Source organism: Panthera uncia (assembly GCF_023721935.1).
Source record: "Panthera uncia isolate 11264 chromosome A1 unlocalized genomic scaffold, Puncia_PCG_1.0 HiC_scaffold_17, whole genome shotgun sequence".
In the NCBI taxonomy this organism is placed as follows: domain Eukaryota; kingdom Metazoa; phylum Chordata; class Mammalia; order Carnivora; family Felidae; genus Panthera; species Panthera uncia.
The window spans coordinates 33900048-33923073 of NW_026057577.1; the positions used below are offsets into that span (position 1 = coordinate 33900048).

At 47.8% G+C, this 23026-nt stretch overlaps 1 protein-coding gene across 1 annotated transcript; it reads left to right on the forward strand.

Annotated features, from left to right (window-relative positions):
• The first annotated feature begins 5733 nt into the window (after window positions 1-5733).
• DELE1 (DAP3 binding cell death enhancer 1) lies at window positions 5734-19760 on the forward strand. The gene is made up of 13 exons (XM_049648500.1): window positions 5734-5903; window positions 6557-6671; window positions 6768-6891; window positions 8859-9006; window positions 10116-10277; window positions 10533-10621; window positions 10723-10819; window positions 13499-13641; window positions 14674-14832; window positions 14934-15026; window positions 17518-17683; window positions 18217-18447; window positions 19186-19760. The coding sequence occupies exons 1-12, from the start codon at window positions 5873-5875 to the stop codon at window positions 18444-18446; spliced, it is 1557 nt and encodes a 518-aa protein (XP_049504457.1). The 5' UTR covers window positions 5734-5872; the 3' UTR covers window position 18447; window positions 19186-19760.
• The last annotated feature ends 3266 nt before the right edge of the window (window positions 19761-23026 follow it).

Consider the following 23026-nt stretch of genomic DNA (forward strand, 5'->3'; position numbering starts at 1 on the left):
GAGAGTGCGCACACGTGCACATGTGGGCACGTGTACACACGCGTGTGCGTGCACGAGGGGGGTAGGGGCAGAGAAAGAGGGAGAGAGAGAGAATCCCAAGCAGGCTCTGCATTGTCTTTTTGCAGCCCAATGCAGGGCTCTATCTCATGAAACATGAGAACATGAACTGAGCCGAAACCAAGAGTCAGATGCTCAACCAACTGAGCCACCCCTGCGCCCCTAGAGTCTCCTCTCCTTTAGGAGTCAACAACACAGAAGAGAGTTCAAGAAAAGGGCATTGGACAGAGAAATGAAACATGGGCAATGCTTGGACTCAGGGACAGGAGGAGGAAGAGGCAATGGCAGACACAGAATGATCAGAAGGTAAACCAACACAGGAAATGCAGTAGAAGGGAAGCTGGGGAGAAGACAGATTCAAGGGCCTGATGCAAAAGATGGTGATTTTTGATGGGCCCTGGGGACTAAGTAGGTGTGGGAGTATCTAGCACCTTTGGGGTGTCTGTGAAGATCATGAGAATTCCAGAAAGAAAGCTAGAGAGAGAAGGCTCACTTCATCGACTCCTAAGTCTACAGTCCTGGTCTTTCCTGGATTCCAACTATATCCTGTCTTTAGGGTCCATTAAATGTCCCTCCACTCCTCCATATCCTGATCAAATTTTTCCCAAAAACTATCTTAATGAATTTCTAATACTGGCAGTAAAAGTCAAAACTTATGCGGGGGAGGGCAGAGAAGGGAGTTGAGCCAACCCTGAGTTCAAGGTTTCTTTCCTGAATGGCTTGGGGAAATGATACAATTGACAGAAATAAGGAAGTGGGATGATGAGGTGGTTTTGTATGTGAGAATTAAGGAGTGGACAGTCCACTGAGTCAAGTGCTCTGGGCCAAGGAGATTGATTGAGCAAAGGCCCACTGGTGGTTAATGAGGTGGTCTTTGACGACCGCACTGACAGCTGTGTCAGAAGAACAGCGATGGAAGCTGGGAGACAAAACTGAAATGCAAAGGAGTCGTGAAGTTATAGGAAGCAGTGTGTGTACTGCTTAATTAAGAAATCTGGCAGTAAAGAGAATGAAACAGAATGGTAGCTGAAAAGGGCAGGAGGATCAAATGAAGGATTTTCCTCCCAAGATAGGAAAGGCTCTTGTATATTTCATAGGCTCAAAGAAAATAACCAGTAGAGACACGTATGCTTTGGCATGAGGGTCAGGTTAATTATAGTGACAAGGTTCTAGAAGAGGCAGGAAGAGAATGGGACTCAGAGCAGAGTTTGGCCTTAGAACAAAGGGAAGAGACAGACCTCTCCAAATGAGTCTATGTTCTTGTCATTTCCTCTAACTCCTATTCATGCCTTACATTTATTTGTCTAGTGTGCAACTAAACATCCACAGCTGTACTCACAGCAGCTCTCAAGTTAGAACCTTCTTCATCACCTTTTACTGACCATGTGCCAGGCAATTTATATACCGTTATCTCACGAGAAGCCTACAACTGTCATTCCCATCTTAGAGATGAGGAGTGAGGGAAAAGACTTTATAATTTTGTTAAGCCTTTTAGTACTGTTTGACTTTTTCCTAGAATAGGGGCTCTTTTAACTGACCATTACTTAACTGAGGGGTAAAATCCACTGAATCTGGCCTGCTCCCTCTCCTTGGCAGGCAAGCTCTTCCTTAACACACTTTACACTTAAGCACAAATTGTTTGATCACCTGGCCAACCTTATGTCCAAATTCCACCAGGTAGAAGATTTCCTTTGACATGTTCATTTTAAAATAAAAACAAAAAACTTGTACAAAGGACCTGGCATTTCTAATAAAAATTTCCACTAATAGGGGTACCTGGCTGGCTCAGTCAGTAGAGCATGTGACACTTGATCTTGAGGTTATGAGTTCAAGCCCCACATTGAGTGTAGAGATTACTTAAAAATAAATCTTAAGGGCGCCTGGGTGGCTCAGTCGGTTGGACAGCCAACTCTAGATTTCAGCTCAGGTCATGATCCCACGGTTGTGAGATCAAGGCCCGCATTGGGGTCTGCACTCACAGCATGGAGCCCACTTCGGATCCTCTGTCTCCCTCTCTCTGCCTCTCCCCACTCATGCTCGCGTGCATACTTTCTCTCTCTAAAAAGTAAATAAATGTTAAGAATTTTTTTTTTAATCTTAAAAAACATTCCCACTAATAAAAAGCAACAAGAACTAATGTTAGTGCTGAGGTGATGACTCAGTCTTCTTGGTGACAGGTGAGGTCACTGGATGGGTCTGGATGCAAATGAGAATTTAACTCCTCTAATCCATTCCCCACACAGTAGCTGGTAGCCTCTTTAGGATCTCTGTGGTCTGATCATGCCCTTGCTTCCTTCCTTGGTGTCCCATGCCCTCAGGACAGAGTCCAGACATCTTCAGGGAGGGGGGCTTACTAGACATTATGATCAGGCTATTTATCTCTCCAGATTAAAGGGCTATCCCTATCCTATACCACCCCCTCGCCTACTTCCCCACCACTGTCCCACTCCCCACCCAGCTACAGCCACACTGATCTTAAGTTGTGCTCTCTTTGCCTCTCTGAGACTTTGCACCAGCAATTTTCCCTGCCTGAACTGTTGCCCTTTCCCTTCTTCATCTCGCTAGATCCCAGACCTCATCATTCAGGCTCATCAGTTAAGATGTCATTGCTTCCAGGAAGTCTTCCCAGCTTCCGTACCTAGGTGTTCTCATAGCACCTGTACTGTCCCCACTAAAGCTCTTGCTGGTCTCCAAAAAAACCACACTTCCTAACATTTGTCTTCCCCTCTGCACTGATTGTGGGCTGACTCTATGAACTGCTTTAGCCAACAGGGTATAGGTGCAGGTTCCAGGTCTAAAACTCAAGAAGCCTGGCAGCTTATACTTTGTACATTCAGAAGCTCTGAGCCACCATTTAAGTTCAGCTACTCAGTTGGGACGGCCCTGAGACTACATGGAGAAGGAAAGAGGCTCAGCTGTTCCAGTGTCCTGGTTGAGCCTTCATAGGACTCCAGCTGCAGCTCAGGTGCCGTCTGACTGCCACCTCACGAGAGACCTGAAGTGAGACCAGCAGAATTGCCCAGCTGAGCCCAGTCAACTCACAGAACTGTGAGAGATAATTGTTTTAAGCCACTAAATTTCAGAGAATTTGTATGCTGTACCAAGACACCATTCTGTATTTTGTCTACTGAGTGTGTCTGCCCTGCTACAATATTTTCTCTGTGAAGGCAGGGACCACATCCATTTTTTAAAAATTGTTATATACCAGGACATTCTCTAGCACAGAATAAGCACGAAAATATTTGATTAATGTAAACTGAGACTCAACAACAAAAAATGTCTGGAACACTGGCTGTGATGAGTATACAGTGTCATGAACAAAAGGTAATGAAGTGGCTATCTGGCAGTAGGTTCCTGATGTTAAGTTAGACAGCTTATCTCTGTAGAAGGACTGGGTCAAATTGACTGGGCCACAAGTCAACAACGGGGAGCAACCCTGGGAGCTGAAGAAGAGAACGGCCAATGGTTTTAGCAAAGCCAAAGGCACGGGAACAAAGTTGTCATTCTGATGGGGCTCCTCTGGGCAACACTGAACAGGTGATCTGCTGCGCCAGTGAGACTTCAGCTGCCCTTGCCATCTACACAGTGGTTAGTTGTTTAGATTTCTAGGGACAACAGATATCATAATGTCATTTTACACGTGGAAACAGACACCTCATCTTCACAATTTTTCAACCAGCTTCAAACATGAAGGGCCCTTCAATGTTTGTATATGGAATGAATACGTTCCTACCCAAATCAATAAGTCCCTGATTGGGGTCTGGTGCTCTTGTCTGTAACTATCATCAGCACAAGGTGTCCAGTCAACAGACATGGTTTGACAGTTTGTGTCAAGCTCTATGCGGGACACAAAATGGGAAAATGCCATCCCTGCCCCGGGGGAAAGAACTGGGGAGACTAGACTTACACAAATGAGACAATTAAATAACAGGACAACATATAATTACTGCTAATTTGTGTGGCAAGAAATTAAGTGCTAAGGAATTGGGAAAAGCGGAGAGCAGTGAGGGCTCCAACAGTTGGGGAGTATTCACTGAAGAGCTGGATGTGGCCGAGCCTCAGGGCATGAAAACAACTGCAGACAAGCTGGCAGCAAGAAAGGTGCAGAAGTCCAGGGAGAAAGAACAGACCCAAATCAGCTATTTTGGGGCAGCAACACAAGGAATGTGAAAGGTGCCTGCCCCAAATCCCAAAGCAAGGGTATCTCTGAACAGTTTCCCAGTATTTGTACTCCTAGGCCTTTATTTATTGTTTTTTTCTGCTTGCAATGGCTTTCTCCCTTCTCCACCTAGGAAACTCTCATATGTAAAGATGCAGCTCAAATGCAATGACTTTTTTGAATCTTTCCTCAGTATCCCATAACCCAGTATTCACGATTCTATTGCAATAGATCTATTGTTTTTCCCTACTCACCTCCTCTGCCACTGCAATTAATAGCAACTTATATTTATTAGGCTCTTCCTATGTGCTAGGGGCTCTGCTAACCATTTAAATGCATTATTTAATCCTCACAACAATTTCATGAGGTATTTTTTCTTCCTATTTTATAGATGAAGAACCTGAGGCTTAAGGTTGTTAACTGCTATAGAACACATAGCTAGGAAGTAAGAAAGCTATTATTTAAAGCAATTGTGGAACTCCAGAGGCCATTCTTAAAACACTGGACCAAGTGTTCCTCGAGGCCACAAATACTCTTTACTCATCTGTCTTCTCAGATTCTACGATGGGGACTGCCACATGGCTCAAAAACTGGTGAACAAATACAACTGTCCTATCACAAAACCAGGTCTAAAAGGTGACCCCAGTAAGCTGTTAGCCCAGGTGTAGACTTCTTCCCAACCAGAAGTCATGTACCTGGGGGAAAGAAGGGGAAGAAGGATGTCTAAGAACCTTAGATTTGAACTTGAAGTCCTTTATTTCATATATTCACATTTGGTGAAAGAACCATTCTCTTTCACACAAAAGAACGCATAGATAACACTGGCTGGGTCTGAGCATGAGGGCTCTGATTAACAGGTGTTGGGGGGTGGGTGGGGGGTCGGTCTCCTCCTAGGTATTTCGAAAGCAACTCAAGTTTTTCCCGTAGAGCCAGGAAGGACTACTCGAGATCCCTCCATCTACCTGATCCTATCATGGCGCAAGCTGAGGCCCAGACAGGGGAAAAGGTCGTCCGGTGGCTGCACGGTACACACAAAATGAGCCAGAGGTAGAACCCCGGAATCACAACGCTGCCTGCACAGTTTTTTAACGCCTACCCCGTCGGTCCCAGCCCGAATCTCCTAGTCGAGGGCCTTGGACTGGAAAAGCGCGGACTACGGGCCTCTCTCGTTGGACCCTAGCGTTCCTCTCCGCCCACTGGCCCCTACCGCCTCGTCCAGGCGCGGGGCTGGGGTACACTATTCCCCTTTTCGCGTCTCCACGGTGTCTGCAAGGTTGTCCCGCGCTACCGAGGCCGCCCTTAGCCCCGCCTCTCCACAGTCCAGTTTCCGACTCGGTTCAGCTTCGCCACCTGCGACCCCACCCCCACCCCCCCACCGCTGAGCGTTCTCCCCACTCCCTTGCGGGCGGCAAGCGACGCCTCTTCCAGGGTAGGCCGGGCCCACGTCCATGCCCTTGCCGCAGTTCACCTCCCCGCCAGCCCCCACTTCCTTTCGCGCAGCGCCGGTCTTCCGGCTAGGCTCCTTTCTAATTGGCTGGCTGGAAGCTTCCTCGGGACTCGGCCGTTCGGAGGGCGCGACAGCGGCCTCTCTAGCCGCCGCCCGTAGGTCTGGCCTCGCTCTTTGGACTGCGAGCTCTCTATGCTGTTGGCGACGACATGTGGCGCCTCCCGGGACTCCTGGGCAGAGGTAGGGGGCGTCGGAGCCGCGTGCCGAGAAACGGCTGATACTCCGAGCTGGAGAAGGGCGGGCCGGAGGACTGAGCCGAAGCCTGAGCGGGCCGGGTTAAAGCTGAGGAAAGGCGGGGCCCACAGGGGCGGGGCTACGCCCGCTGGTCAGGGGCTGCTAGAATTTGAGGTGTGAGTGGGGCTCGTGGGGAAGAGGGTGGAGCTTAGGGCCACGGAGATGGGTGGGGCTATCTAAAGGGGGAGGGGTCAAATGGCTGGTGTTCCGAATTCGTGAAAGGTGGGTAGTGGCCAATGGAGTGCGGAACCAATGAAAAGAGGCAGGATTTAGAGTCAGGGCGCTCCAAACAATGAGCGAGAGTTTGCGTAGGAATGTCTGGTAATTTCATAATGGTGGTTTCAGCCCTGGGAGGACATCAGAGTCGCCCGGGGAGCATTTTCAGAATATGCCCTGGATGATCCTGGTTTATTGGCCTGGGTGGCACCTCAGAAACTGTACTAGGCAAAAGATTCCCACTTATGTCCTTGTTTAAGAACTGACGCAGTGGCAGATGCCAGTGATTCCTGGGTTCCAGGAGTGGGGCTCTGTCAAGGAACAGAGGGAAGATTGGTGGGGCCGTTCATGTTGAGATGGTTGATCTTTGTTATTATACATAGCTCTTCCCCGTCTGCTGGGACCCGGCTTCCGGGGGCTGACTCCAAAGTCTACCAACCCAAATGAGCCTCAGGCTGCCTCCTCCACTCTGCTGGTCCCTGTCCCCAGCTTTGACAGGTGAGATATTACCATTCCGTCACCCATCCCTTCCCCTTACCCCCCACTCCTTCCACTTGGGATATATAACTTGATAGCTTTTCTTGCCTCATCTAGGTCAGGCCCCCATGGCCCAGGCCCAGGCACGAACAGGGGCCCAAGGTCTCATGGATGGAAGGATGCCTTCCAGTGGATATCTGCCCGTGTCTCCCCAAACACCTTGTGGGATGCCATATCATGGGTAAGGCTTCCCAGCTCTGTCCTTGACCTTCTGTGTGGATCAGAATGATCCTGCATGGTAATAAAGCCTAGAAACAAGAGCTAGGGCATCATTGTCCCCACACTCAAAATGTGAGTAACCCATGTCATTGGGGCATATTTGGGGGAGATATTGCGGCTCCTCTTCCCCTCAGTCCTATTTCTACTTTCATTCAGTAAACATTTATTTAACACCTTCTCTGAGCCAGGCATTTTTGTTAGGCACTTGTGACACAGCCGAGAACAAGGGTAGATGTTATCAATGAATAATACTAAATAGCTAACATGTTATATATTAATGTAGAATATTATGTATGCGTTATCTTGTTTAATCCTTGTAAAAATCTTGCGAGGGAAATATAATCTCTGTTTTATAGATAAGGGAACTCAGGCTCTGGACCTTTAGGTAACATGCTTAAGGCCATACAGCTCTTAAGTAGAGAAACCAGGTTTTATTCTGGAGCTCATGCTCTTAGCTACCATGCTCTACAGCTTGGTTGCTATATTTAGTGTGGCTTTGTAAAAGCACCTACTACAGATCCCAGTACAGAACAATAAATATTTGTTGACTCTGATGTATAAAGTTAGGTGCTCAGTAGTGAACATTAGGTCCAAGAAGGCAGAATCTTTGTCATCCAGGTTCTGCACACATCACTCTCATTTCTGTCACATCTCCTCCCTGTCACTTTCATGCTGTGTGCTTTAGGCAAGACTTGACTTCCCCGAGCATCAATTGTCTTATCTGTAAATTGGTGTCATCAGCGGAATGGAGCCTGGGATGTCTCCATGGTAGGGCCACTTCTCTCTGGTGCTGTGGACTAGGGGTATAACATACTTTGGAGAGGGGAGCATTTTCTCATTTTGTCAAAGATCTGAGCCCTAGAGCTATTCTACAGTGAGTCCTTCTAGAATCTGGGCTTGGATTCTGGGGGTCCTGATGCTGTCCCTCAGCTGTGTCACTGTTGCCCTTGTGAAAGGGTACGAGCTGTCCCAGTATTCTGGATACACGTCTCTGTTATTTACATGCTGGTACCTTCTCTTCCTTCCGGCCTCAGCTCATACATCACGCCTACAGAGAGGCTATCCTTAATGCCCTATTTTGTCAGACCTCCCTCTTATGCTCTGTGTAAACTCCTCTGATTTCTTTCTTTCTTTTTTTTTTTTTTAACATTTAGCATAATTTGTTGTTATTATATTTATTTCTCCGTGTACGTGAATTTTGTCTTTCTCCCTCAGTGAAGATATAAAGTCCATAAGGACAGAGACGTGACTATCATCTTTCCCAGTGTACCCAGCGCCTGTTGTAATAAACAGGTATTTGGGTGTGGACAGGAAGGGGCAGGGAAAACCAAGCAGTCTCTGAGCTAGGAGCTAGCTTAGGTTTTCCACACACCTGTCAGAGAAGAGATACCTTCAACAAGCCTGTATGTGTGAATGTGTCTGTGGTGGGGTGGCTTGGTCAGAGAGAAAGGAAGAGTTGTGCCTCAGGCCAGAGAAAGAGAATGAACTTGATGGTGAGCCCTGACCTGTCATTGCATTTGTGGCCAAGCCCCAGCTTACCACATTATCTTTTTGCCTGCTTAAACTTTATTTATTCATTCACTCCTTATGCATGTAATAAATACATGTGTGTATTTATTAGTGCTACATCTTAGCATTCTCCTAGGCTCCAGGGATACGTGGGTGAACAAAACAGACATGATTCCTGTCCTCATGGTGCTTAGAGACTAACAGGAGAGACAGACCTTAGCCAAATAATTGTCGAGGTGATTACTTAAGTACCAGTGTGATCAGGGCTCTACCAGGCAAGTTTGGGCACCAGGAGGGTATTAGTTGGCCTCAGCCAGGAGTCAGGAAAGGCTTCCCAAGGAAGTGGCGTTTGAGCTGAAGGGTGAGACTGAAGGAGGTAACTGGTGCAAAGCTGGGTCCCCAGTGTGCTGTCTTTCCCAGGGCACTCTGGCCGTGCTGGCCCTGCAACTGGCAAGGCAGATCCACTTCCAGTCGTCCCTGCCAGCAGGACCTCGACAAGCAGAGCACTGCTCTTGGCGCAGACCCCTGGACTGTTTCCTCTCATCTCCCTTGTGGCATCCGCGCTCCTGTGAGTTTTCAGTCCCAGGGACAGGAGGGCTAGGCTGGGAGTTTTTCTAGGCCAGGAAGCATCTCTGGACACACCTCAGGAAAAGAGCCATCAGCAGCTCCTTGCCTTTCCTATCTGAAGTCAGAGGAAGGGGAATGTGAGGAAGTTCTACCCACCCAGGGTGTGGACCACCCCTGCCCCTCAGTGTCCTCCCATGTCCTCCCCTCCCCTTCCATGAAGGGAGCCCCACAGGGATCGAGGCTGCTTTAGATCTTGGGTGTGGCTTCCTGCTTACCCTTCACCCATGACCCTTCAGGTCATTCTCTGGTCAGTCATTCATTACTAAGTGAATCTTCATTGAATAACTACTATGTACCATGGTACACAGGCGATACAGCCCAGGGGTTAAGGCCCTGGAGTTAGTGTCAGGGTTCAGGCCCCATAGCTGGTGCATACTAGTCTTGTGTCCCTGAACAAGTCACTTTTTTTTTTGTTTTTATTTATTTATTTATTTATTTATTTATTTATTTATTTTTTTTAATATATGAAATTTACTGTCAAATTGGTTTCCATACAACACCCAGTGCTCATCCCAAAAGGTGCCCTCCTCAATACCCATCACCCACCCTGCCCTCCCTCCCACCCCCCATTAAGAACAAGTCACTTTTAACTCCCCCGTGCCTCAATCTTTTCATCCATAAGATGGGATAATAGTAAAACCCACTTCATAGGTCTCTTGGGAGGATTAAATGAGTTAATACCTGTCAACGAGTTAGAACAGTGCCTGGCACACAGTAAGTACCCAGCAAGTATTAGTTTAAGGTCTTGTTCTTATGCTTATAATCATTATCAATATTACTATCAAATAGAGTGCCAGGTGTCGGGGCTACAACTGTGAGTGAGGTAGATGCCTCCCTGCCACTGGAAGAATTCAGGCAAATGAAGCATTTATACCTAGGACAGGAGATCAGCATAAATGTAGGCCCCTCTTGACCCCAGCAAAGGAAGTGGAGGTATGTGAAGGAGGAAATTCCACATTCTTCCCCCAAACCTCAGGGAACACTCAGTCGAGCCTGAGCAGACTGAGCTGATCCCCTTCTGATGTGACTACTCTTACTGGGTCTTTCCAGCACTCCGGAGGCACATTCTCCCCAGCCCTGATGGCCCAGCTCCCAGGCACACTGGCCTTAGGGAACCCAGGCTGGGCCAGGAAGAACCCTCCACTCGGCCTGAGAACCTCTCTTCGTACAGCTCCTTGAGGGCATCTGGTCTTCAGGGTCTCTCTGAAGAAGGTATGTTTTCACCACCTAGAGTCAGCCAGAGGTAGAGGGGGTGGGGACTGGGCAGATGGACATTTGTTGCTGCTTATGCCAGATGAGGAAATTGTCATTCCTGTGAGGGCCCGTGCTTTCTGGGGCCCTTTGAATGATTTTGATTCCTGGTGGTGGTGCTGGCCAGAGGGGCCGGGGAGACTGGGGCAGTGGGAGAAAAGGAGAAACCACACTTTCTCCTTTACCCTGGCTGGGTGTCACCCATTTCCCTTGCAGACCCTAGTGATCTCGGCTTCCTGCATGCCAGCAGTAGCTTCAGATCCGGGGCAAAGCCAGCCCAGCCTGTGCCCACCGGACAAAAGCAGGTATGGTTCAGATGTGGCCTCCAGACCCTCATCACATTCCCCTGGGCAGGTTGCAGTTTGAGTGAACCCTCCCATGATGAGTCTTTATATTTCTTCCCCAGGAACAAGATAAATCAAAAACTCTTTCCCTCGAGGAGGCTGTGACTTCCATTCAGCAGCTCTTCCAGCTCAGTGTTTCCATTGCTTTCAACTTCCTGGGTAACTGGGTGGACCTTGCATCAAGGCAGGCGGATGGGAGAACGGAAAGGGTATGGGGTTGGTCAAACAGAGTTAGGGCAGGGAGTGGTTTAAATTGAGAGAATTTATCTTCTCCCGGGTAGGTAGACTAGACCTGGCATGGTGGCACAGTGGTGTCAGGGACCCATCCTCATGATTCTGCCATTCTTAAAACTGACTTCCGTCTCAAGGTCCTGTTTGGCTATTGCAGCTTTCTTTCTGGAAGGGGATAGGTGGGAAAGCTAAAGGACTACTCCTTCCCCACCTAGAAAGTTGCACAAATCAATGTCCAGGATGTAGGCCTCTGACCACACCTGGTCACAGAGGAGCCTGGGAAATGTAGTCTCTAGCTGAATGTCCATGTGCTTACCTGAACATTCTGTTACTGTGTAAGAAGCAGAAAATAAATCTGGGAGGATACCTTACGTTTTCTGACACGTTTAGGTGAGAAGAGACTCCTAAGGTCTGGAGCAGGCTCTCAAATGCACAGACAGGAACTCTTACCACATCTGGAGACTCTAGATGCCCCTCCACCATTTGTTCTGTTCTCTGCAGTGACTTGGCTTAAGTTTCAGGCCTTTTAATGCAGCGACCCAGACTGCCAACAGCATCTGTTGGAGTGTAATGGGCAGATGCATGAGAAGGTGGGATTCTTTCAGCACAAAGCTGTTAAGCATTCACCTTTTCTAGGCCCTATTTTAGGTGTCAGGGATACAGTGATTCATGAGACAGAGTTCTTACTGTCATGGAGCTGATGTGTGAATTGAGGGGGAGAAGAATAAAACATTGCTAAATAAATAAAAAAGAATTTCAGATGATGGTAAATGTTAGAATTGTAAACAGGGGAATGTGTCAGTGACTTGGGGAAGGAGCAGCTTTTGATTTGGAAGTCCTCACTGATGGGAAGAACTCTGTGCCAAGACCTGACTGACAAAAACAAGCCAGTCTTGTTTCTGTATAGAGAAATAGCTTTCCAAACAGGGGGAACAGCTAGTACAAAGGTCCTGAGGCAGTATTGAGTTTTGCTTGTGAAAGGAATAAAAGAAAGGTGAGTGTGGCTGCAACTTAGAAATCACCAGGAGAGTAGAAACAGATGAAGTGAGAGAAGGAGGAAGGGGCTAGGTCAGGCAACGCCTTCTGAGCCACTGTGGAGTGTGGATTTCCTAAGGGAGATCAGAAGCCATTGGAGGGTTTTACAGTGGAAGAGGAGGAGGACAGTCACATGATCTAATGTACTTTTTCAGATTTCTCTGGCTGTTGTGTGGACAAATGTGGAGTGCAGGCATGCCAGAGGAAACAGGAGACTGGGTTGGAGCTGTTACTGATGGCATAGCAAAGCGTCATGGTGGCTTGGTCTAGGTTAGAGGCAGAGGGGACAGAGAAGAGAGATGGATCGAGGAGCCAGTGGGGACAGGGGTGGGATCCTTTGCCCTCTTGAGTCTTCTCAAGGACAGATGGCTCTGTGCATCCTGGACAGCAAATTTTCAGGCAGCAGGGAGGTAACTTTAATTCACTGCTGGCTGAATGGAACCTGGCTTCTACCTCATTAGCTTTTTGTGATTTTGATGGGCCGACAGTCTCTTCTGAGGATTTTCTTGCCCATTCCTTCATTCATATATTCATTTATTCAGCAATGCTAAGCAGTGTGGCAGAACACAAAGGGAGCACAAGCCATCATCATATTTTGCATTTGTATAGAGCTTTCACCCTATGCGAAGTTATTTCTTCTACATTCTTTTTCTGCTTCTGCCTCCAGGATTTTGCAGTCTAATTGAGGAGACAGGGCTTGTACTCTGGAAACAGTTTAGTTCATGGAAAAAGGCTTGTCTCCTGAGTAAAAACCAAAAGAGTGTTTGAAGCCTGAGTGTGGTCTGAAGCTTCCAGAGCAGAGGCAGAATGAGAAAGTCTGATGGTGGAGGCAGAAAGATAGCCCAGGGAGGAGAGACAACTTGAGCAAAGGTTTGAGTTGGGACTTGGCTGTGCCCAGCCCCGTCTGTGTTTTCTGTTTGCTCATTTGTTTGGATGATAAAACGGAACGTGGGTTTTGCTGTTGGACACACCTGAGTTCAGGTCACAGCTGTCTTACTTTCTCTCTCACGGTTTCCTCCTAAAGCAGGATTAACAGTATCAGCTGTTATCAATTCGATCTAGTTCATTACAAGCAGCCTAAGCCCACTCTGGCTAACTTAAGCACAAAAGGAATCTACTGGGATCTGTTGATCTGCCAAATCTCAGGACAGGAATAGAGAAGGTCCGGGGATCCAGGGGGCAGTAACTGAGGGACAGTGTCTTCAGAGTTTTGCTGTCAGAATAAACCTGCAAAAGCTATTTTCTCTCCTGCCTCAACCAGATCAGGATTCAGATTCCTGAGTGAGGGACCTACTGGTTGGGAAGAGCATAGCACAATGATTGATAGCACTGGGCAGCGGGGAGGAGGGCTGCTCTCCAAGGAAAACTGGGGTGCTGGTACCAAGAGGAGGATGTTGTATAGGAGGGCAGAACCCACTGATGTCTCTGGCAAACCAGTGAAATATTCGGAGGCTGGAAACATATGCTGAGTGTCTAGCACAAAAAAGAAAGGAAGCAGCTTATGAGGATCTGGCCAAGGATGTGGGGAGGTTCACAGAGGAAGTTGTGTTTACACTCTGTGCTTTCTTACAGGGACAGAGAACATGAGGAATGGGGACTACACGGCAGCCTTTTCTTACTTCCAGAAAGCAGCAGACCGTGGCTACAGCAAAGCACAGTACAATGTGGGCTTGTGTCATGAGCATGGCAGAGGCACCCCCAGGGACCTTGGCAAGGTACTGCACCTCCTCTTTGTCCCCAGGCCTGTCTCCTGAGCTGCCCTGCCCAAAGTTGACCTCCAGAAATGAGTGGCAGGAGGGCTTGGGGAGAGTTCACCTTCTCTCTCCCAGCCATGAGGGAAAAAGAAGACAGAAGCTCCTAACTTGCAGGAATTTAGATTCAGAAGGAGGCCAGGGACCTTGTCTTTTTTCTTTGCAGCTGTATCCTCAGGACCTAGAACCTTACCTTGATGAATGGATTAATTCATTGTAAAAATGTAGGATAAGTACGCAAAGATGTTATATATATATAAGAATGTACTTTTCTTAGAATTGTATATGATGGCAAAAAAAAAAAGGGGAAAGCAACTTGAAAGTTATTCAATAGTAAGTTGGTTAATAATATCTATGTGGGCCTTAAAAAATGATGCACCAAGGGCAGCTGGGTGGCTCATTTGGTTGAACATATGACTCTTGATTTTGGCTCAGGTCATGATCTCATGGTTCCTGAGTTTGAGCTCCACACCAGGCTCTGTGCTGGGATTCTCTCTCTCCTTCTCTAGCTGCTCCTGCCCTGGTCTCTCAAAATAAGTAAATAAACATTTTTTAAAAATGATGCACTAGATCTATATTTACTGGCAGGGAAAGACATTCATGGTGTATTGTTAAGTGAAAAAACAGGTTACAAAAGTGTGAATGTTCTCTCTCTCACTATTTCTCCCTACACACACACACACATACACACATTTATGTGTGTATGTGTATGTGCGTGTATATGTGTACATGTATAAATACACATATATGTGGGAAGAAATTTGCAAAGCTGTAAAGTAAAAGTGAACAGAGAATGATCTTTAGGAGGCAGGATTTGGGGGGGATTTTATGTTTCTATTTTTGGTTTATCTATTTTGAAATTTTGGCTTATCTATTTTCTGATGAATCTGTAATGATGATGTATTGTTTAATTAAAATAGTTTTTACAAATTCGCTCAAAGAGAAGGCTAGCTTGCAGAGGTATCAGTTGACTAGGTGTCTCTCCCTTTGTCCCAGGCAGTTCTTTTTTACCAGCTGGCTGCCAGCCAGGGTCACCGCCTGGCTCAGTACCGTTACGCCAGGTGCCTGTTGCAAGGCCCAGCCTCCACTTGGGATCCTGAGTGCCAGAGGGCAGTGTCCATGCTTAAGCAGGCTGCACACTCGGGCTTGAGAGAGGTGAGTGCCCAGGGTGGGGGTGGGGAGTCTCTCCTGGGCTCCTGGAGTATGCGGGGCCTGAAAGTGATGGAAATGCCTTTTTCCTTCCTCCTGAACCACAGGCTCAAGCTTTCCTCGGGGTGCTTTTCACCAAGGAGCCACACCTGGATGAGCAGAGAGCTGTGAAATACCTTTGGCTTGCGGCCAACAATGGGGTATGGGATTGCCAGTGTCCAGACATGTTGGGGATCGAGTCTGCTGAAAGAGGGAATCTTGGAACTGGTACCAGGCTCTGCTGCGCATAGGAGAGGGTTGACAGGAACGCTGGGCCAGCTTCAGGTCTTAACTGTTGCTGACTTACTGTGTGACCCTTGAGCAGGTCTAGTGGGGCCCTGGAGTTGGCTGACAGCAATCTGTGAGAGCTGTCGGTAGTTTAAAATCAGCTGTGGGTGGAGTATTTGCACCACAGAAATTACGGCATGCTCCATAGCAGGGCCTGTTTCACTGCGGAGCCAGTTGCTACGCTTACCAGCATATTCCTGAGCCGGTCACTTCTTGTTCTCCTCATCTGGAAAAATTGCGATGGAATGACTGCCTCACCTGTCGACTGCTTCACAGGGGTGTTGTTGTGAGGATCAAAATCTAACTGAGGTAGCAGGTGTGTGAGTGCTTGGTCAGTTGAGCACAGGGAAGGTGCACCCTCATGGACAGTGCAGTTTGGGGAAGTCAGAAGACACTGCACAGTTTCAGGGGTGGCAGGTGTCTGGGGGCCTTGGCATCCAGGCTGCAGGACCGTGAGTTTGTTCCCCAGAGTGTTAGTTTCATGGGGTGTTTATAATAGGAAGGAAAACATGGTCAGATGGGTTTGGGAAATGCTGCGCTAAACAGGTGTCTTCAGTGCAGGTGATCTCAAAGCTTCACCTCAGTGTGAATCACCAAAAAGGCGTCTGTGGTTTGCTGTATTCCTGAAATGTACTTGAGCAGGACTTTTTTGGGCGCTGCATGCTGAAAGATCAGGAGTAGTGGATTAAAGCAAGCCATGTGCATGTACTGGAATTTTCCTGCACTGGGGCTGCTGATTCTTGGTGTATTCTGGCCAACACAGTGGTACCTGATTGGACTCTTGGGCATCAGAATACTTTTTTGTTTTTACTCTGTTACCTGTAGTAGCTTTCAGAAGGGGACCAGTGTCACCAACTAGAACTGCCTCTGTGCCTGTCTTCCTTGATGGAGTCCCAGCTCTATCTCGGGCTGAGTGTGCTTCACCATCTCATGTGCTAGACATGCCTGAGGGCACCTTGGTCCACTTCGGTCAGGACGCTGGGAGAAATGCACAGAGGGTGTTGGGCACAGTCCTGACACACACACCCACCCCCCGGGAGTAATTGTGTCTTTGTAGGTTTGTACTGAGCAGTGTTGCAGGGTGGCTGTTTTGGCCTTAGGAATGTGCAGCGCTGTGTTCTGAGCTGGTCTACGGTCATGAGTCCACCATATTTATTACATAGACTTTGCCCTGCAAGTTACAGAAACTCTCTCAAGAAATTGGACTCTGGAAATTAGAAGAGAAATGAGACCATGGTTGGGGATCAACAGAGTTTTTTGTTTGTTTGTTTGTTTGTAAGTTGGGCGCTTGAATATAATAATTTTCCGGTAAAGAGGGAGAGATTAAAATCTCTTTAGGGCGGGGCGCCTGGGTGGCTTGGTCGGTTAAGCGTCCGACTTCAGCTCAGGTCATGATCTCACAGTCTGTGAGTTCGAGCCCCGCGTCGGGCTCTGTGCTGACAGCTCAGAGCCTGGAGCCTGTTTCAGATTCTGTGTCTCCCTCTCTCTCTGCCCCTCCCCTGTTCATGCTCTGTCTCTCTCTGTCTCAAAAATAAATAAATGTTAAAAAATTTAAAAAAATAAAATAAAATAAAAAATAAAATCTCTTTAGGGCAACTAAAATAATAAGAAAGTAATAATAACAGTAAGCACTTTAATGTATTAACACATATAATTTTCATAACAATTCAATCAGGTGGGTGTTATTATTATTTCCCACTTTATAGACGAGGACGCTGAGGCACAGGGGCATAGAATAATATGCCTGAGGTTACGTAGCTGGTAAGTGGTAGAGCCAAGATTGGAACCCAGACAGTCTGGCTATATAGGTTGTTCTCTTAAGCCCTACCTGCTAATGCCTCTCTAAGGATCATAGTTTTCAGTGAGAGGAGAGAGGATCCAGCATTTTGGGCAAAGGGATTATTAGACTTTTAAAAGGAGGGACACTCTCTGTAGTGTATGTTTTGCAGCCCCTGGGCAGAGATTCAGAAAGGCTTTTGGGGCCTTTGAGAAGCCTAGCCTCTACCCTGGCTCCTGGCTCTTCTAGCCTAACTAGGAGCCTGACTCCCAGGTTCCCCACAGTTGGGTGGTAGTTCCTGTGGCCGTCACTTCTGTCTGCCTTCAGCATCAGCCTCAGCGAGAGGCTGCCACACTGCCACTCGAATCTCCCTGGGCAGAGGGATCCCCCGCTCCTCTGTGTTGGGCACACTCTGGGCCTCTGGCTTTTCATACTTGAGATCCCTTGGTACAGGGGGGACTGGGACTGGACCTATATGGATGAAGCCCCAGCTTGCCCGACTACCCCACCTTCCTCTTGCCTTAGCATTTCAGTTCTTCTCTCCTGCATGTGTGCATATCTGTACAGCTGTCTATTTTCCCTTTTAGGACTCACAGAGCAGATACCACTTGGGAATTTGCTATGAGAAGGGCCTTGGTGTGCAGAGGAATCTGGGAGAGGCTATAAGATGTTACCAGCAGTCAGCGGCTCTGGGCAATGAACCTGCCCAGGAAAGGTTGCGGACCCTCTTTTCCATGGAAGCAGTGGTTAAAGGTGCATGTCAGAGCCAACAAGTTCCCTTCCCTGAGCTCAATGCCCTGTGACAGAGAAGGGGGTGGCAGTAGTCCTTGGTCTCCTTGGCATTTCTTGCCCCAGTAATGGGTAAGAGCACAGCTTTTTGAGTCAGACACACCTGAGCTTTAACAACCCTGCTATGTCACTGAACTCGGACTCCATGTCTTTGAAAATTGCGTGGTTCTTCACTTCTGAAAATGAGGGTACTACTCGTACCTTACTTGTTCGGTTGTAAGGATTAAATGAGATGGTTCTAGAGGGCTTGGCACAACCTGGCATACAGCAGGTGTTGAATAAATGGTAGCCTCCCTGAGGATTTTTCAGGAGAGACCGTATCCTGAGATTGCCTCAGTTCCCTGAATTACCCTTCGAGGGCTCTGAGTGCTCACTCCTGAGTCACTCGGGCTGGCCGGGGTTACCAACGCCAGGGGCAACCAAGCCCTTTAAGAAGTCCTTGCTCCAAAGTAAGAACCCACAGTATGAGTAAGAGTCGCTCTCACCTCTCCTCACAGCCCTGGGGCCCAGCGACTTGGCAGTTAAAGGATTGAAGTCCTTCTCCAGCCCCTCCCTCTGCAGCCTCAACACCCTGCTGGCGGGAGCCTCACGCCTCCCACACGCCTCGAGCACAGGGAACCTTGGCCTCCTCTGTAGAAGTGGGCGTCTCGGAGCCAGTCCCAGGGGAGCTCTTCCCCCACACAACTACCCTTTGGAAAGGAGTCTCGTCAGACTGGGTTTTGGCTAAGGTAAGATAAGACATAGTTACTGGTGCTGGGGTGGGGAGGGTGCACAGGTTGGATGGTAACAAAAATAGGTGTCAGTGTCCCTTTCTGAGGTGGACATTCCAGCGAGAGCTGAGGTTCTCAAGCAATTTCAAGTGCATGGCTAATAAATGACTTTGACCTTTCCTCCAGTTGGTAGCCTCACAGGTGGGCAGTGGAAACATTGATAGTTATTTCTGGTTCTGTGCACGAAAGGGATTCATTCAGTGACCTGTAAAAAACTCTCCTGAAGGTTCCAGAGTCTTACCATAGCCTGTGACTGAGTAAACCACTTACATATTCTTTCCCATGTCTCAGTTTCCTTAGGCTTAGACTGCATGACAGATGTTTGCCAACATCTGATGTATGTGCTTCTGGTGGTTCATAAGAGGATTTTAGGTACTCTAATATTTTCTATCTTAGTAGTTGTATATTTAATATATAATGTAAAAATGTGACTAGCACATTATAGTTTCACAGATATTAAAAACGATCCATTTAAAGAAAAACATTGTGAAATTGGATAAAAGGGAGCACAGGTCCCACCCATGGTGGTTCCATGAATGGCTAAAACTTGAGGAGCACTGAGTCAGGCCATTTCCAAGATGGGCTTCCGTATTCACTTTTGTTCATCCCCAGTGGAGTTAGGATCATCTTCATCACTGATTTGGGAGGAATGAGTTTCTTGCCTACATACCTAATATGTCTGCTTGACTTTTTCAGACCTTCTCACTTCAGCCCTAAAGATGGAGCCTGTGGCTTCTCTGTTACAACTTGAGTCCCAAAGCAGAGGCCAGATATCTACACAACTTCCCAAAGAAACTTAAGCATCTGCCCCAGCATAGTAAAGAAGAAAGTGTGTAAAGACCCAGGTCCTGGCCATGTCACCTTGCCTGGCCGTGTCACCTTATGAAGCAGTGACCTGACCCACTACATTGTTTTCTCAGTTGTTGACCGAAGGCATTGGTGTATGTCCTTTGACCCTACAGAGCTCATGGGGGGCATTTCACTGCAGAAAGGCCCTTGGTGACCACTTAGGCCCAATGAGGCAGACTGTTGCCCATGGTTGTATGGCTTTATGAGTCACCAGGCCAGGAGAAGACCAGGCCCCCTGACTCCTGGCTCAGGGCTCTGTTTTGCCAGTTCACACTAGCTTTATGTGTTACTGTCACATCTCTCCAATGTGAGGGAGTAAGTGGAGGCTTGGAGCAGGAAAGTGTAGATTTTGAGATCCTTGTTTGTGAAGGGTGTGCCAGAAATGGATGGGAGTTTAATAAAATAGATACTGGATTATCTCATCACTCTTGCCTTTGAGTATGTTGGGGAGAGCCGGGGGTGGGGCAGGGGGAGCTGAAAGCAGAGGCTCCAACCTCATCTCTAAACTCTCCATTAACCAATTTGAAGGGTCTTAAAAGCTTCTCCGGCTCTGGGCTGATGGCTCGGAGCCTGGAGCCTGTTTCCGATTCTGTGTCTCCCTCTCTCTCTGCCCCTCCCCCGTTCATGCTCTGTCTCTCTCTGTCCCAAAAATAAATAAAAAACGTTGAAAAAAAAAAAAAAAAAAAAAGCTTCTCCAAGGGAGAGACTTAGGAAAAAAATGATTTCTGAGTCAACGCTAATGACTCCAATTACTGAATCTGTGAATAGCTATTCCCTGGCTTCTGGATGTTAGCCCAAGTTCAATAGCATGGATGTGGTTGAGGGTAGGGAGTGGGAGGGACCAAACCCTCTAGTAACTGTTCAGATGTGAAAGATCACCCAGCTTGGCCAGTTCAACAGTGGAAGGAGTTGGGGGTGGAGGTTGTCTTCTCTGCTGCCCACCCCTCTCACCAACCTCCAGTGGCTCCTGCCACACTTTTCTAGCACTTTCCTCTTGTCATGGGGGCCCTAAGCTTCTTTCAACTTTAGTGTCTCCCCTGACTGCTACTCCCTTTCCAGAGCTGCCCTGCATGCTGGCCTTCCCACCCCCACACTGATCCCCTCATGCGGCTGCCTCCCACAGATGTCTCCTTGGGATCTGGGACCTTGTCTTTGTATTCTGGTATCCTCAGCACTTAGCACAAGGCCCACGCTAGTAGGAGCTCAATACACACATTGGTTAAAGGTTAGGTTTTTAAGCTGTACAATGCACTAATCTCTGCAAGAAAAAAAAAGTTTCTGTGGTCAAATAAGTTTGGGAAACGCTATACCAGACATCCCCTTTTTTATAGATTTACAGTGTACATCAGCATCTTTAAGGTTCCAAGAAGTCCTGCAGTAAAGAACTTGGTTAACCCCATGTTTGCCAGCCTGAGCCGAGCACAGAGCCCAGCCACACACAGATTGCCGATCAAACTTCCTGGGGCAACTTCTGTAAAATGTCGTTTCCTGCCCTCCTGTGGGACCCTACTCTCCAGTCTCCTCCCCTCCTCTTGTCATTTTGGCTTACCGATTCCTTCTGGGGAAGGAGTGGCAGTTCAGACAGCCGTGGGACAGCGGGCGTCCCGTGTTGAGGGCCAGATGCAGCTCTCCTTCCCCCTCAGTAATTACAAGTTAAGTACTGATTCAATTTGGGGTGCTAAACGTGGAGGTAGGATATTTTTAAGCTCTCCTTGTGGAAAGGCAGGATGGAAGAGTTGTGAGAGCAATGTCGTCAAGGGACCAGAAATCCTTGGCTGTTCAGTCACTGCGGTCTCCGTCCATCCCCAAGGGGTGGGCCTTCATCCACAGACCCAGGCACTGCTGTGCTTTCGCCATTACAATTCCATTGTTAATGACTTGTCATCAGTGCCCTGAAAGGAAATATGAGGTGGGGAGGACAGGGGAGTGGCCCCTGCCTGGGTTAGGTACAGGGTGACCCAAGTTTTAGGACCTGGTGCCCTTCGGCAGTGAGACTTTTGTGCGAGGCTGTGCTGACTCAGTTCCCTTATCCAGAGATGTTGCTTTCAGGGATCCGTGACACAGTACAGACAAGGCTGTTTGATTCATTATATCTTCAGTGCTAATACAGTGCAGGGTGCTTAGTAAATGTTCAGTAAATATCTATTGAAGGAATGAGTGATTTTATGCATTGCCCCCTTTCCACCCAGTTCCTTGCACCAAGCCTACCTAGCACATAGTAAGTGCTTTAAATATTTGTTGAGTCCATGATTCTGTATACTCCCCACTGGAAGAAGTAGCTTCCAGTGCTACTTCTGACACCTAGTAAGTGCTCAATAAATACAAAGTGTTTGTTGAATGAGTGTTTCTGATCATGCCTCCGTCCTCCCCTGCCCCATTACATCAGGCTCCATACTTAGTAGGAGCTGGAAAAGGCTGACCTATTTTCTTGGTGCATACTATGTGCCAGGCCGAGCCCGTGCTAAAACACCTCCCTCCCCCTCCTGTCTTCCTTTTGGGATATGGTTCTCTCCGGAGTCCCATGGGTATTGGTTGCCATCTCACTCTTGTTTTAGCCAGAGGAGAGGTAGGGTCAGTGAGCTGCCAAGCTGAAGTTGGGTGACAGACAAGGAGGCTGCCTGTCAATCTCTGAGCTGCCCCCAGGCTCCAAGTGAGCACTGCATCACACTCCTCGTGCTGGAGAACCGGCTGACTGTTGATTAAAAAAAAAAAAAAAAGTCCCTCTGCGCTTTCCAAATTAAGACGACATTTAACTGAGTGCTGGCTGGCTTGCCTGCTCCCTCGATATCCCAGGGGATTGAGCCCATCTTGGTGAAAACTGTTCTGAGCATGTCCGAAGTCTCAGCTTTGACATTTTGGCTGATGCGAAGAAGTTTCCGTAACCTTTTTGCTCAGCATGCTCAATTTTGTCGCCATACACACTGTGTCACTCAGCCTGTTCATGGGAAAGTGCTGGGTGTTCCCATGCTAGGAGTTGGTTGCATGCTGCAGACGAGAGCAGCTACATACATCCCCACTCTGACCAGAGATCAGTTGCCTCAGAACAGAAACAGCTCTACCCATGAATTCCTTAGGGTCTGCGGAGAAGGCAGAGCCAAGGACCAACAGAGAGGATCACAGTGGTCCTTAATCTTATTGAGGCCCCAGACCCCCTTTGAAAATGTGGCAAAAGCACTGACTCCTTCCTATACAAAAGTATGCAGCCCTTCAATTTTGCATGCACTTTAGCGGATTTATAGATCTTGAAGCCCAACCATGGACTCCAGGTTAAGAACTGTTGATTTGTTAGAAAGAACATCACACAAATTCCAGATCCAAATCCTAGCCCTGCCACAAGCCCGCCATGCAGCTTTGTGCAGATCAGAAGTGTCTTGCTTTTTTCTTGGCTATAAAATGTTCTGGCTCCTTACGAGTAAAATTGCTTGTGTTTGTGGAGGTTTAGGGAGTGATTTAGACAAGGTGCAGTATAACCTTTCATAGGTTACTTGTTACTTTGGGAATCTGATGAGGACTTTGCATCTTCTGCCTAGAAAAACACCTATACACAAGGCTTTGCCTAGTATTCTCAAGGTCCAAGAGCTACAGATTAGGGATTTTTGAACTAGAGTGAAGCAGTGATCAAGGGCATCCAGTGATCCAGTTGACAGCCACAGTTCCAGCTTTCTTTTTAATTAATTAATTTGGCTCC